This window comes from Diprion similis, chromosome 3, assembly GCF_021155765.1.
Source record: "Diprion similis isolate iyDipSimi1 chromosome 3, iyDipSimi1.1, whole genome shotgun sequence".
In the NCBI taxonomy this organism is placed as follows: Eukaryota; Metazoa; Arthropoda; class Insecta; order Hymenoptera; family Diprionidae; genus Diprion; species Diprion similis.
In genome coordinates, this window is record NC_060107.1 from 3,701,567 (window position 1) to 3,716,141 (window position 14,575).

Genomic DNA, 14,575 nt, shown 5'->3' on the forward strand with positions numbered 1-14,575 from the left:
TGCAACTTTTGCACGTCATATTAAAATATCGTCCGCGTTACGGGTTGGCTCATTAACTTCATTATTTGTAGACACGAAGGTGCAATTGAGTACACCTGAAAATTATCTTTGCGACGATATTACCTTTGCACGATAATATCACGATACGAATAGATAAAACTGCAAAAAAAAAGTGATCCGAGTGTTGTATATCGTTTAAGAGGTTACTCGCTCGTCTGGCTCAAATAAAATCCCACAGGAATTAATATTACAACGAATAAGATTTATTAATGAGTAACAGGTTTTGACATCGTTTTAAATTACGCGTCTTATTGCGAACTAACGCAGACTGACGTCGGTCATAGACAATTGGTTATCTAGAGAGGACGTCTCATACACATTTGTGTCTAACTTGTCTATCGGACCTTCGTCTAACTATCTTAAATTCAAGTTACAACACGAGGGAAAAAGGAAAAACGTTACGCATCGATCGTTTTCGTTGTTGTATGAAAATAGGTGGCTTGCTGGTTCCTATTAGGTCATTTCCATACTTTCGACACACGTCCTGTAACCCTTGTTCGAAAGGGTTGACGGATCAAACTCCCTGTGCACACTGTATAATAGATGTGACCTACGTGATTTCGGTTACCTTCGAATAACGAGTTGCGTAAATTTTCACCCGAGCTTTCGACGCCCCTGTAATTTCCGTAATTAAACGTCTTTTACGTGCATGGGGACTCGGCTGCTGGTGACAGGAGAGTCCCTGATCCCCTTGTTTCAGTATTTCATTTCTCAACTTCACCTACAGTCTGCTGCCTGTCCCATAAAGTCTTTGGAAAAACGATTACGCAGATTAATTATGACCCGATTGAATCTTGTATACATAGTTATAATGTTTCGCTTCATTTTTCACCGTGTGAATAACAATTTTATCTTGTTCATCAACCGTTCATCCTCAGTCAGTGAAGATTGAAATTTCCAACTATAAAGTGTAAATATTTATAACACATACCTGTAAACCGTGATACATATTATCATAAAGTGAGGTCCTTTACCTTGAAGATTTTTTCACCATCAAGTAGATAGGAGAACGAAAATAAATGTAAATCAAGAACGAATCAAATATTAACGAATCGAGTTATCAATAAATTCTGAAAATGGTATAATCATCAATTTCAAATCAATCGAAGGGGGAGTGGTGGACAATGGGTAAACGATGATAATGGGCAAGTGTATAGATGAAGGGAAGGGCAGGAAGCATTGAGAAGGGCAGAGGGTGCTACAAGTGTTGCAGTAATTAGAACGGGAGTTAAGTGCCTTCTCGGGGCACCTACTTCTCCTTCCTTAAACAAGCCAGACTGCCGCAGGTTGAACAACCAGCCAAGGGAGAAACCATCCAGCGCCGAAACCTAAACTCGAGACTCCAAAGCCCCCTTCATTCCTCGAAATAAATAAAAATTCCTTATTCCTGAAGACGGTTTCGTGGCAGAACCAACTACCGCTTGTTTCTAACCGCGGCGTGTAACCTCCGGAGATTTTAACGGTAATAACATTATAACACAAGGAATAAATAACACTCAGGAAATACGGCTGAGGCAAGCAGAGCGCTCGAAATATGATTATTATACAATGTAGGCGGGGATTATTTAGCGATGGATTTTAATACCACCCAGGACTCGACTAGCGGCTCGATTGACTCGCTTCAAGGGGTTCATTTATTTATCGCCCAGTTTAAGAAGGATTGTTTAAACTGACAACGCGCGATTCATTGTTGCACTTTTCGCAGTATTCGAGTTACAGAGGTTCATGTGAAATGGTAAACAACATTTTATTTTCTTTAATCTTTCATTGGGTAGCGTCATATATCTCTTGTAAAAAGATGTTACCATTTATGGATGATTTTTAATTATAACTATACCGGTGAAATATAACTAGCTCTTTACATCTTCTTCTTTTTATTCACCGGTAATTTTTGATGGCTGAAAGCGTTAATACTGTAACTTAACAAACGATACACAATGATCAGAGATAAAGTTGAAGCTATCAGAGATACGGCGGTGATGACAAAAATGATGTCCATATCCTGGCGCTGGTACCACGGCTCGTCGGCGGTGCTGGAGTGCAAATGAGGGGCGCCTCTGTGACGAATCACGTGTTCGGTCCACCAAATTGCGTTTTCCAGTAAATCGTACGGCCTGTCGTTCAGCAGTTCGCGCAAGTTTAGCATCCTTTGCTTGTAACTGAAAATTTTCGGACACCTCTTCATGAAATTGATGCTTCAGTCACGTGTGCCGCGTATCGGATTCCTTTCGGTGAAAATTTTACTTTACCTGCCGTCCGTCGCAACGGATTGTATTGCTTCCATCAGATCTTCCCTGTTTACGTTAGTGATTTCCAGCTTCTTTCCCGCACCAAAAGACACAATTTTGTCAACATTCATGTCTTGATCGCCCATCACCGGAAAACCGATCACAGGAACACCGTGAGAAATCGCTTCCTCAGTGCTCTGAAGTCCTCCTTGGTACACGAAGACTTTCAGGTTTGGGTGAGCTGGAAAGATGCGTAAGGTGACGTGCATTTGATCTGTAGAATTCGTTTAAAATGCTTTTTGCACATTCAGGTACCTAGAATCGCCTGCTGCGGGGCCCACTTGATTATTATTACGTTGTCTGGTTTGCCGGGAAGAAAGTCGTCCTCGAACTTCCAAATTACCGTGTAGGGAAGCTTGGAAAACACGGCGATAAACTCTGAGCGTGATTTCGTGTCCAGCATGGTACTCTTCACGTTGGATCCTAGACTCACGTATATAAATCCTTGTTTGGATTCGTCAAGAGTCTTCTGAAGATCCTTTGTAAGAGAAGAATCACATAATGAGTCGCGAACATTTCGAGGTGAGAAGCTCATAGTACCTACACCTATACCTTCGACAGAGAATCGACCTTCTTCGAAACGTGAAAGTTACCGATTTCAACCACGATAGGTACGGTTGGCCTGGGGTACGAGATCGGCAACTGTTGGTTGACGAAAATCAAACTGAGATTTCTCTCGATTTCGCCAAGATCCGGAATCTTGATTCCCAAATATTTTTCCGCAATAGCATGTTGTGCTGGCATGATCTCATTCTCGAAATAATGAATGTATTTCCATACGTTGACAAAGTTCCTCAGCCTCTCAAAAAACGTCGGTGGATCGGACATTTCGTTTCTATGCAGGTCCCAAACCGATTGATGTGTAGACAGTATCGGGTTTCCGATAGAGTATTGCACGTTTAGGGCCGGACTTAGGGACGACATTCCTCAAAAAAAAAAAAAATATACAGTTTGCCTTTAAAAGCCACCTCTCGACGCTGACAATAACGTTACAGTTTTAAACCATACGCAGTGTTTCCGAGTAAATCCCGTAGTATGTTGGGTTGCCTACCGCTGAGGGGAATAAATATCGGTACGACTTATCGGTAGGTAATGCATTTCAAGTCCTCACGAGCGAGCTAGAACTGCCTGTGTTGCCAAGTAGTGTGGATTTGGTCAAGCAGTTCTTTCGTTATTTATAACCTGTGCTGAAGCGTTCAGTGATCGCGTGTATATGACTTGATTTGATTAAAGTTACTATATAAGTACTAAACGTATATAATTGTAGGTAGGTTGGTAGGTCTGCTTTACCGATATCTATTTTCCTTAGTGATAGGCAACTCAACATACTGTGTCGTTTACTCGAAAAACCCCTGTAAAACAATTAACCGCACAAGGACTCACCAATTATCGGAACGTCGAACCGTTTGGCAAGCGATAGAAATGCTGGACAATAAAGTGTCTCCATCAGCAGCAAGTCAAACTTTTCACCGCTGCCTGGCTCGTAGATCTTTTTAAAATCAGGATGCTGGAAGATTTGTTCACTAAACGCGTGAAACGTGTATGCCACTATACGAACGAATTCAACCCAGTTCATTTTTCTCCGCACATCTATCAGGTCCAACGACGTATTTTCCTTGTAGATGTAGCTGACGTCTATCTCTGTGTAGTTTTTCAAATTCGAGTCCTTCACCGGATTCGGCGTCACGACAACGAGCTCGTGGCCTCGTTCCCTCAAGGCCAGGGTCAATCCACGAAAAACTATCTGATGACTGACCGAGGATGAGGGAAATACGGCGAGTATTCGCGATCCATTTCCAAACTCCCACGCAGTAACGAGAAGAATCAGCGATATTGATTTGCACACCAACTGTCGCGACATGTTTGACCGCTCGAATTTTCTTCACTAGTACAAACACCAGAGTTCGCCGCGTCTCCAACTAACGTGTAGTATGTCGTCGTGTTGCCTTTACACACGCAAGTCTTTTGCGTTGCTATTAATCACTCGAAATACTTCCAAGTCATCGTGAGGCAACGGTATGATCACCGACCATGCATATAGATTTCGATTGTATTGTGTAGGTAATGTAAAGTAGTCGTCAGTTTCGTACATAGACGAATCTGCATCAAGATTCTAATTCTTAGATAACCTAGAGAACTATAGATACAGTTGTGGAACCCTATCTTTACACCAAATATTCTTCATCACGTGACTAAGTAAGATACGCGTGCAATTACACGTGATTCCGTAACGCTTGGTTATCAGCTAGTACTTGTATTACTTACAATATAATAATATATCTTTCAGTTTCTTCCACGTTAGTTTCATTTATTTGCTTTTCCATGAATCAGTTGGATATAAATACTTGCAAACACAATTATAAAAACAGTTTTTTTCGCGTATAATGAGTATAGATGTATTGTCATTTAAGCTTTTCTTTTTTGTGTACTAATTGCTGATTGACGAATATATTCATAGTGTAAAATAAGAACTTATAAAGTACAGCTGAAACGGACATCAAAGATATTACAAATACGGCAGCAATTAAGAAGATTATATCCATATCGCTACGCTGGTACCACGGGTCGTCGGCTGTACTAGAATGGAGATGAGGGGCACCTTTGTATCGTATCACGTGCTCGGTCCACCAAACTGCATTCTTCAGTGAATCGTACGGCCTGTCTTTCAGCAGATCGCGTACGTTTAGCACCCTTTGCTTGTAACTGAAAAAAATGTTGAACCGATTTCTATGAAACTGATGTTTCAGTTACGTGTGTCGCGTATTCGAATTCATCGGATAAAATTGTACGTTACCTGCTATCCCCAGCGACGGACAGTATCGCTTCCAGCAAATCGGCCTTTTTCACGTCAGTGATTTCCAGCTTCTTCCCGGCACCAAGAGACACCATTTTGTTAACATTCAGGTCTTGATCGGCCATCACTGGGAAACCGATCACAGGAACGCCGTGAGAAATCGCTTCCTCTGTGCTCTGAAGTCCTCCTTGGTACACGAAGACTTTCAGGTTTGGGTGAGCTGAAAAGATGCGTAAGGTGACGTCCATTTGATCTGTAGAATTAGTTTAAAATGCTTTTTGCATATTCAGATACCTAGAATCGCCTGCTGCGGGGCCCACTTAATTATTATTACGTTGTCCGGTTTGCCGGGAAGAAAATCGTCCTCGAACTTCCAAATTACCGTGTAGGGAAGCTTGGAAAACGCGGCGATAAACTCTGAGCGTGTTTTCCTGTCCAGCATGGTGCTCTTCACGTTGGATCCTAGGCTCACGTATATAAATCCTTGTTTGGCTTCGTCAAGGGTCTTCTGAAGATCCTTTGTGAAAGAATAATTATGTGAGTCACGTGTATTGCGAGGTGAAAACCCCAACACAATACCCATAATACCTTCGGCAGAGGCTTGATATTCTTCGCCACGTGGAAATTACCAATTTGAATAACGTTGGGTACGGTTGGTCTAAGATACGAGATCGGCTCCTGTTGGTTGGTGAAAATCAAACTGAGGTTCCTCTCGATTTCACCAAGTTCTGGAATCTCGTTTCCCAAATATTTTTTTGCAATGGAATGCTGAGCAGGCATGAACTCCGTGTTGTAATAGTAAATGTACTTCCATACGTCGTAGAAGTTCCTAAGCCTTTCTAAAAGCGTCGGCGAATCGGACGTTTCCTTTATTGGAAGGTCCCAGTTCGATTGATGAGAAGTCAGTACCGGATTCCCGACCGAGTATTGAAGGTTCAGAGCAAGACCCAAAGACGTGATTCCTTAACAGCAGACAACATCCATGGTCAGATTTGACTAAAAAATAACTATGAAACATGACACTCACCAATGATGGGAACGTCGAATCGTTTACCGAGAGCCAAAAACGTCGGCCAATAAAGAGTCTCCATCAACATCAAGTCAAACTTTTCACCGCTATTCGGTGCATAAATCTTCTTCAATTCTGGATGTCCGAAGATTTTTTCACCGAACAAATGTAGGATCGGTGAAACGTCCCAGAACCAATCAATCCAGCGCGCGTTTCGTCGCAGCTCTATATAATTCGTTGTGAAATTCTGCTCGTAAAGAAAACTGATGTCTATCTCAGTGTAGTTCTTCAGATTCGGATCCCTCACCGGACTCGTCGTCACGACAACGAGCTCGTGGCCACGTTCCCTCAGGGCCATGGTCAATCCGCGAAAAACTACCTGATGACTGACCGAGGCTGATGGAAATACGCAAAGTATTCGCGAGGCGTTTCCGCAGTGCAGAATCGACACGAGAAAAATAAGTGCGGCTAGTGCGATGATCTTTCTCGTCATTTTCGTCAACTGTCGATCACTCTCAGGCGATAACTCACCACGTCTGAAAGTGTACTAGAGGCCTGAATTTACGCTGTACTACATCTACTTGAAGGTTCATTTAGATAAACATGACGCTGCATATTCATCCCTTCCTCTGCGTATTTGGTGTAATCAACCGCCGTCAAGGTCGTATCCTCGTTTTTACAGAACATAGACGTAATTGCAGTAATATCTTATTTTTCAGCTCAAGCTTGAACGTGCTTTTGCGATAAGTGGATACTGGCATTGTCGAAAGGCACGAGTCTCGTGCGTGAATGTTACAGAGGAACGTAATCGTATATTTTACACTACTCTAGTAGCTTTGCTTTCAGTTGCAAAAATTTGAGAAGACTCTGTGGCAAGTCTTTCTACAAAGTCGATACAGAATATTTCCTGACAGCAACTTTTTGCCGTCTGACACGGATTTATGTAAGATTTCGAATAATTCAGATTCTGATATCGAAATATGTCACATAATTTAGTTTTTTCTTTTTTCTCTTTCCAAATTCTTGAATTTCTAATAATGATATGAACAACCGATGTAAGTGTTAGTGTTTACAAAATATCGTCACTTTCGTATTCTTGTTCGTTTATTATCTTCACTTTCGAAATTTTATTATTCAATTTCGAAATTGTAGTGTCATTAATCTGTGCATGAATAACTGAATTTATCAAGAATGGAAACATTGCTTTCCGTATCAGCTATTCTCAATTTACCTTTTGCTTTTTGTCGACTGATCGCTTACGGCTCAACGCGATAATAATACACGTTGATAACTGATAAAAAATGAATATCGTAAAAATTGAGGCTATCAGAGATACGGCGGTGATGACAAAAATGATGTCCATATCCTGGCGCTGGTACCACGGCTCGTCGGCGGTGCTGGAGTGCAAATGAGGGGCGCCTCTGTGACGAATCACGTGTTCGGTCCACCAAATTGCGTTTTCCAGTAAATCGTACGGCCTGTCGTTCAGCAGTTCGCGCAAGTTTAGCATCCTTTGCTTGTAACTGAAAATTTTCGGACACCTCTTCATGAAATTGATGCTTCAGTCACGTGTGCCGCGTATCGGATTCCTTTCGGTGAAAATTTTACTTTACCTGCCGTCCGTCGCAACGGATTGTATTGCTTCAATCAGATCTTCCCTGTTTACGTTAGTGATTTCCAGCTTCTTTCCCACACCAAGAGACACCATTTTGTTAACATTCATGTCCTGATCGGCCATCACCGGAAAACCAATCACAGGAACGCCGTGAGAAATTGCTTCCTCGGTGCTCTGGAGTCCTCCTTGGTACATGAAGACTTTCAGGTTTGGGTGAGCTGAAAAGATGCGTAAGGTGACGTGCATTTGATTTGTAGAATTCGTTTAAAATGCTTTTTGCATATTCAGATACCTAGAATCGCCTGCTGCGGGGCCCACTTAATTATTATTACGTTGTCTGGTTTGCCGAGAAGAAAATCATCCTCGAACTTCCAAATTACCGTGTAGGGAAGCTTGGAAAACGCGCCGATAAATTCTGAGCGTGTTTTTTTGTCCAACATGGTGCTCTTCACGTTGGACCCAAGGCTCATGTATATAAATCCTTGTTTGGATTCGTCAAGAGTCTTCTCAAGATCCTGTATGAGAGAAAAATTATGTGAGTCGTGTGCATTAGAAGGTGAAAAATGGATGACTGTACCTATACTACCTTTGATAGAGGCTCGATCTTCGTTGAAACGTGAAAGTTACCGATTTCAATGATTTTGGGAATATTTGGCCTGGTGTACGAAATCGTTGCTTGCTGATTAACGAATATCAGACTTGTGTTTTTCTGTAGATCACGTAATTCTGAAACTTCGATATCTAAATATTTTCGCGCGATGGCATGCTGTGCCTGCAGGTACTCCGTATCATAGCAGTAGATAAAAGTCCACACGGCAACGAAATTCTTCAGCCTTTCCCAAAACGTCAAATGTTTAAAAATTGCCGCACCCTGGTCCCAATTTGATTCGTGAGAGATCATCAAGGGATTGTTAACGGCGAAGTGAATGTTAGTAGTCAGTCCTTGAGGCGCGATACCTTCGTAAAAAATATTCACAAAAAAATCATGTAACGTCTTTTCATGGTGTTTTTCCTGAAATCGATTGTGTAGGTAGGAGTTTACAGATCATGTAAAGTATGGACACTTATCATTAGTATGATTATTTATCAACCTGTGTCACTTGCCGATTACCGGAGCGTGGAAACGTTTCGCGAATGCAAAAATGGCTGGCCAGTGAAAAATCTCCACCAAAATCAAGTCGAACTTCTCCCCGCTTTGCGGTGCATAGATCCTCTTGAATTCCGGATGATCGAAGACTTCTTCAGTACTATTCAGAAAACTGGGAACGATCGGCCAGATCCAATCAGTCCATCTCGAAGTTTTTCTCGCATGTATGCGATTCATTGAAGTGAAGTAGTTGTAGTTGACGCTCACGTCTATCTCGGTGTAGTTCTTCAGATTTAGGTTCCTCAATGGATCTGGCGTCACGACGACGAGCTCGTGGCCTCGATCCCTCAGAGCCAGGGTCAGTTGGCGATACACAACCTGATGGCTGACGGAGGGCATCGGAAATATGCCGAGTATTCGCGCTCCGTTTCCGCTGTTACAAACAATCACGATAGTCAGGATCAATAGAAAAGGTGCGATCGACTTTCGAGACATGTTTGCATCCGCTCTATACTCGGTTGACGTGTTAACTGACCAAGTCTCAACGTATCGGCGTCATTATCACATGCAGTATGTCCAATGCTTCGCGTAATCAATCGTTCGAATGCAGATATTGCGAAATCGAATTTCGTACTCTGATCTTTGCCCCAGGATATCTCATTGCATTTTCGAAATTATTCTTTCTGCGATTCAGAGAAAATGCTGTTTAACTCTGGGTTTGAAAGGTGTATGGAGTTCAATCTATAGTTACGCATATATGCACTTTCGCAGACTAACTTTACTATCAATCGCGCAACTACACTGCGATTTTATTTGTATCTCATGCATTTCCTAATCAGTAGATTAAATCTATCGCTCTTATATCTCTCAGGTTAACGATGCATTCACGTGATTGCACAAATCTTATCGTACCGGTGGTGTTCCATGATTTTGCGATAACTGTTACAGTGCATCTGATCATTCAATGATTCGGACAATAACTTAAGGAAGAAGTTTTTCTCCATCTGTAACAAAAATTTGCCAAATGATCAAGAAGCTATATATGCCATATAGCCGCGTGTCTTCCTTGTGTGTGCCAGATATACCTAGATTGCAGGGGTCTGAATATCAGCTGGTGGCTTAATTAAATTTCGAGGATTAATGAAAGGGGTTTAGAGCCGGGTGAGTGAGCATTGGTCAGACAATGGAACTGACGTAGCCAGTGATAAATATCCCCCTTCAAAATGATATTTGGTTTGAAATCAACAAGGCTGCTGGTGCAGGCAGAACTGATGAGCAGCGTCCACGAGACAAATAGGTCTATCCGCAAAGCCTTGCCCATCGAATATCCCGATAATGTAACGAAACATTCCTCGCGCTGGTTTCGACAGTCGAAAACACCGTAAACGGCGAAAAACCGGGATGAGAAACGCCGGGCGAACCGAACAGATATAAACGCCTCAAGATTTATGAATTGAGCCTCTTTTTATCCCCCAAGGACATTCATCATAAAGCGTCACTTTTTGCTCACCTCAATGCGCGCCCCCCTCCTAGCCTCCCACCCTCTCTTTTCACCTGTAACGACCTTCCGCCTGGCCGAGAACCTCAGATTTAGATCTTCGAATGGCTCCTAAATACCGCGGGACTCGAATCCGCTATCTAAAAAAGCTCGTTTTCACCTTATCCGAAGATATTCTGCCCTACCCACTTCGCACCGATTCGTTACTCTTCATTCTCTCCACCTGCAGCACGTCGTGTGAGGATTTTTAATTAGTAAGGCTCATTCCGTGTAGTGCCGTCGCCTGCGGGTATGCCGCCCCTTTATCACACGTGTATGGCGGGCTGCCGCCACTGGCTCGAGTGGAAACGGCTATCTGGGTCAGCCCGTAGTGCTGACTCGGGTTTAACTCACGCAAGTAGAAACGTCCCGAACCGACTTAAACAACCTGCGGACTCTTAGCGATAAGTAGAAGCCGTCGGTGTATGGTTCGCCCTGCAGTAGTCCTACTACGACTCTGTGCGGTCGCGCAAACCTCGTCAAGTGGATTCAGTCGGTACTAGTCAGACTTCCCGGCTCCTCAGACTTTTTTGCTTTTTTAAAATTTTAATTTTCTTCTTCATAATTTTTACACCGGAAACCAGTGCATTGGTATTATAAACTCTGAACGAGAAAAAAATTACACACAGTCATATGAAAATGTCAACGTTTCACTTTACAATAGTTCCATTTTTAGATTAGATTAAAATTGATTAGCTTCAGTTACTCTTTCGAAATCCCCGTTTTTTATATTTTGTTTCAACCGTGTATGTTCCATGCATCCTTGGAAAAAGTTCGTCTTCTTCGACGAGAAATACGAACTTACTCGTTTTCATTTTGGCTTTAGGGGTACGAGTTTAACGTTTCTAACAACTTGTTCGCTGGAAGTAACATTATCTCAAACACATCTAGGTGTACACATATTATCTCGAATTCAATGGGTGGAAATGGTGAGTCAAGCCGATGAGGTTTTCGAGCCAATGGCCGGAACATTTTGCGTTACAACATCATAGCAACATTATGCATTTAACCTGATTTTTACCCGCTTGATTCGCGCTCTTATCCGCGTTATTATTCAACTAATTTCAATACTGTCGGAATAAATTTATTCCGATATTTGCAGCTGTAGTTCGGCATGGTTCACCGCAAAATTTCAACAATTATGCATTGTGAAATGTAATTTTACACAACATATTGCGATTAAAATACCTCCTCATGCATTTATGCACGTATTACCAGCTATATTCACGTTTAATCACGATCAACGCAGTTGTCACCTATATATTATAACCTTAAGCAATGCCCTACGGATAATTAAATCTCCGTCATTATACGAACAGAACATCGCATATACTCGTTACCCACTGATAATTCAGGTACACTGGTTGCCCTTTCTTCTCCGTCGTTATATTTCCAACTTTGTTTTTTTTTTTAATTCTTCTCTTTTTGGCTGTATAGCCGCGGAGGCATTACGCTTCCTCGTTATATTCCGTCGCGACTGGTTATTGTTATTTGTTTTTTCAGAGTGCTATTGCCACTGCTAAGAACTGCAGTATAATTTTACAAAATGCAACTCACGCCAATTTAGGGATAATTAAAACTGCGCGTGTAATTTAAATACTTCCTTCATTGTTACCTCAATTTATTTCAAAAATTCTGAAATCTCAGTGACTTTGGTATAATAATTTCACCCAGACGACGGGCTGGTTTGAAAAAAAAAAACTTAGAAGAAAAAAAACATGCAAAGAAGAAATGCAAGCGTAATATTCGAAAAGCCACGGAGCTGGGCGGTATTATATGTTCGAATTCGTTATATCCACACATGTGAGTCTGTGCATACGTGTACGTAAGTGTGGTTTTGATACCCTTGCCACCACCCTTTTTCCTGCAGCGACCGTGGCGTCATTTCGCCGATAAACCCCGGAAAAGACGCGGGAATCATAAAGAGACGCGAATCGGCTGCACAGCCAGACTCCGTGGCAAATCCTAGTTTACACCCGCCGTAGCTGGCGAACGCTCTGAGCTTTAGAGACATCAAATATGGCCTCAAAGATCAAGGGCTCGAGGAGGATCAGTGACAGTGGAAGTTGAAAAATGGAGAGAGGCTATGATGCTGTGGGAAAAACGGCGCGACGCCAGGTGTTTGAAAGAAAAAAATAAAAAAAATAAACAAAACGTAGACAAAAGCGGCATGATGTAGCAATTATGGCAATTTCCTTTTTTCACGTTATCTCTGTTTGTTTTACCCCCTCCATGTTTACCAAGTTATGTGGGTACCTTAAAAGCTCGCCATGGATCAAGTGGCGTTTATTCTTTTTAGGTGTAAAAAAATAATATACGTATACCGTGAGTCGGGTTACGATGTGGAAAAAAATGTGGTGACGCATAATTTGGAAATCTGATGCCGAAAAGCTGTGCTGCTTTCGAACTTGCAAATAAGTTATTCCGTTCCATGTTCAGTGCAACTTGGAATACATGTACGAGGAAACTTTCACGTTCGTGTGTGTGTGTGTGTGTGTGTGCGCGCGCATAATAAAAGAGGCAGAATTTAATGTTTGAGCTACGAGAAGAAAAAAAAAAAATTGTCCGCTGGGATAATCCTGAGTTGAAAAAGTTTTTCCGTTTAAAGTATGTGTGTCTACAGCTGAGAACGGATGAGTCAAGCTGTGTTTATATGATGGTAACGTATAAAAGTGAAACAGAGGGAAAGCGAGAGAGAGAGAGAGAGAGAGAGAGAGAGAGAGAAGGAAAAAGAGTCGCACTAAAATAGACACACTCTCTGCACCCGCTACCCTTTCATAATTTATGCACAAGGTACGAGGCTCTATATGTCTTGCATGCTTGTATACATGAAACCTGAACTATCATCTCTCGACGACTTCGCTGCAGAGCTTTTTTTTACCTTCTGGAGTTATTTCGTATCGGCAGTATTACATTTATTGAATAAATCGGGCCTGAGCGTGGAAACAAGCCACCTCGACGCCTGCAGATAGGCAACCGGGCTTTACAATTTCGCACCCAAGATAAGAAATTGAAACTCCAGTTGCCTATCTGAAGGCGTCAAAGTGAGATTTTCGACTTTACAAAAGCAATCAGACAAACATCGTTTTTTAGATCATGAGCAGGGTGAACGAGTTGTATAATGTATTATAAATATTCTCAAATTTTGTAATTTCAACCGGTCGGTTTCGGGAGATAAAAAATCATTCCAGTGAATTTTATTCCGATCGACGCGACGTAGGTACTCTGCGGAGTTTTTCCGTCCCTTTAGAACGGGGAGTGAAAAATGAGGACAGCGTTGAAGAATCGTCTCTTATTCCCGCGGCACCGCAGCAGCGCAAGTTTCAATTCGACCGATACACTGAACCAAAATTTCAAGAGCTCAGGAGCACCTGAACCCAACATCGATACGTCGCGTGTGGTAAATATGTATAATACACATTCGAACTCCGGTACGTACGAACCTACACGGCAGAATATAAAAAATGAAAATCAGCTTCCTCAGGGTTTTTCCGAGGAATGTATACGCATTCCGTCTCATACCCTACGTATTTGAGAGAAACGGTTCCCGGCGATCTGCACAATAGTCTAAAAATTCGCTGACTAGATTCCCGCGCCCTTTTCGTATTATGTATCCTGTATACCTATATAAGAACGATTTATAAGAAAGCGACGTCGCCTCGGCGTGTGTCACGTTCGGCTGATGGGGTATATGTTATATGTATAGGTATAATACATGAGGAAAACTGATCAAATGCTATACGACGCTAACCTTAAAGGGTCTGTAAGTTTTAATGGCGATGCACGAAGTGGTCGATTTTTCTCCATTATCCCACATTTTTTCTTCTCCTTTTTCTCAAATTGTATAGTCTCTCATTTGGAAGCAGCCTTGTCTTTTTTTCTTCATCACCTCTGAGTTGAAAAACTTGTTGTAAATAACGAAGAAAGAATATTCACGGATGGATATACCTATATCCTTGATCTAATTTTACAAGGTCTATCTTGGAACTCGAAGTTTTTCCGTTTAAATAACACGGAACAAATGTAATTTTTTTTTTCTTTTCTTTTCTTGAAACTACGTACCGTTCAGCCGCATTTAATAATACAGACATGATCCTGGAAGCATTTTACAGATAATTAAGTTCTTCGGAAACAGTAAACGGTTTACAAGTTGTGTCTGTTTGTGTGGATATTCTTGTAACAAAA

At 41.8% G+C, this 14,575-nt stretch overlaps 2 protein-coding genes across 2 annotated transcripts; both read right to left on the reverse strand.

Moving 5' to 3' along the window:
* Positions 1 to 1,883: 1,883 nt before the first annotated feature.
* Positions 1,884 to 13,910, reverse strand: LOC124404644. The gene is made up of 16 exons (XM_046878978.1): positions 13,838 to 13,910; positions 8,871 to 9,275; positions 8,353 to 8,723; positions 8,059 to 8,281; positions 7,765 to 7,984; positions 7,412 to 7,674; positions 6,170 to 6,547; positions 5,731 to 6,104; positions 5,437 to 5,659; positions 5,143 to 5,395; positions 4,859 to 5,051; positions 3,732 to 4,218; positions 2,901 to 3,274; positions 2,604 to 2,826; positions 2,310 to 2,529; positions 1,884 to 2,219 (listed from the first exon to the last, which is right to left on the reverse strand). The coding sequence occupies exons 1-16, from the start codon at positions 13,908 to 13,910 to the stop codon at positions 1,919 to 1,921; spliced, it is 4,581 nt and encodes a 1,526-aa protein (XP_046734934.1). The 3' UTR covers positions 1,884 to 1,918.
* On the reverse strand, positions 4,657 to 6,792 carry LOC124404343 (UDP-glycosyltransferase UGT5-like). Its single transcript, XM_046878405.1, has 5 exons — positions 6,170 to 6,792; positions 5,731 to 6,104; positions 5,437 to 5,659; positions 5,143 to 5,362; positions 4,657 to 5,051 (listed from the first exon to the last, which is right to left on the reverse strand). Exons 1-5 carry the CDS (start codon positions 6,642 to 6,644, stop codon positions 4,751 to 4,753), a joined length of 1,593 nt encoding a protein of 530 aa, XP_046734361.1. The 5' UTR covers positions 6,645 to 6,792; the 3' UTR covers positions 4,657 to 4,750.
* Positions 13,911 to 14,575: the final 665 nt, after the last annotated feature.

Coding starts and splice junctions, on each gene's coding strand:
- LOC124404343 (XM_046878405.1), bottom strand. CDS start 6,644: ATGACGAGAAAGATCATCGCACTAGCCGCACTTATTTTTCTCGTGTCG. Junction 6,105..6,169: donor ATTCGACGTTCCCATCATTG/GTGAGTGTCATG, acceptor TCTGCTGTTAAG/GAATCACGTCTTTGGGTCTT. Junction 5,660..5,730: donor ATATCAAGCCTCTGCCGAAG/GTATTATGGGTA, acceptor TCTTTCACAAAG/GATCTTCAGAAGACCCTTGA.
- LOC124404644 (XM_046878978.1), bottom strand. CDS start 13,910: ATGAGACGGAATGCGTATACATTCCTCGGAAAAACCCTGAGGAAGCTG. Junction 6,548..7,411: donor TATTATTATCGCGTTGAGCC/GTAAGCGATCAG, acceptor TATTTCCATCAG/CCTCGGTCAGTCATCAGGTA. Junction 5,052..5,142: donor TCCGTCGCTGGGGATAGCAG/GTAACGTACAAT, acceptor CATTTTTTTCAG/TTACAAGCAAAGGGTGCTAA.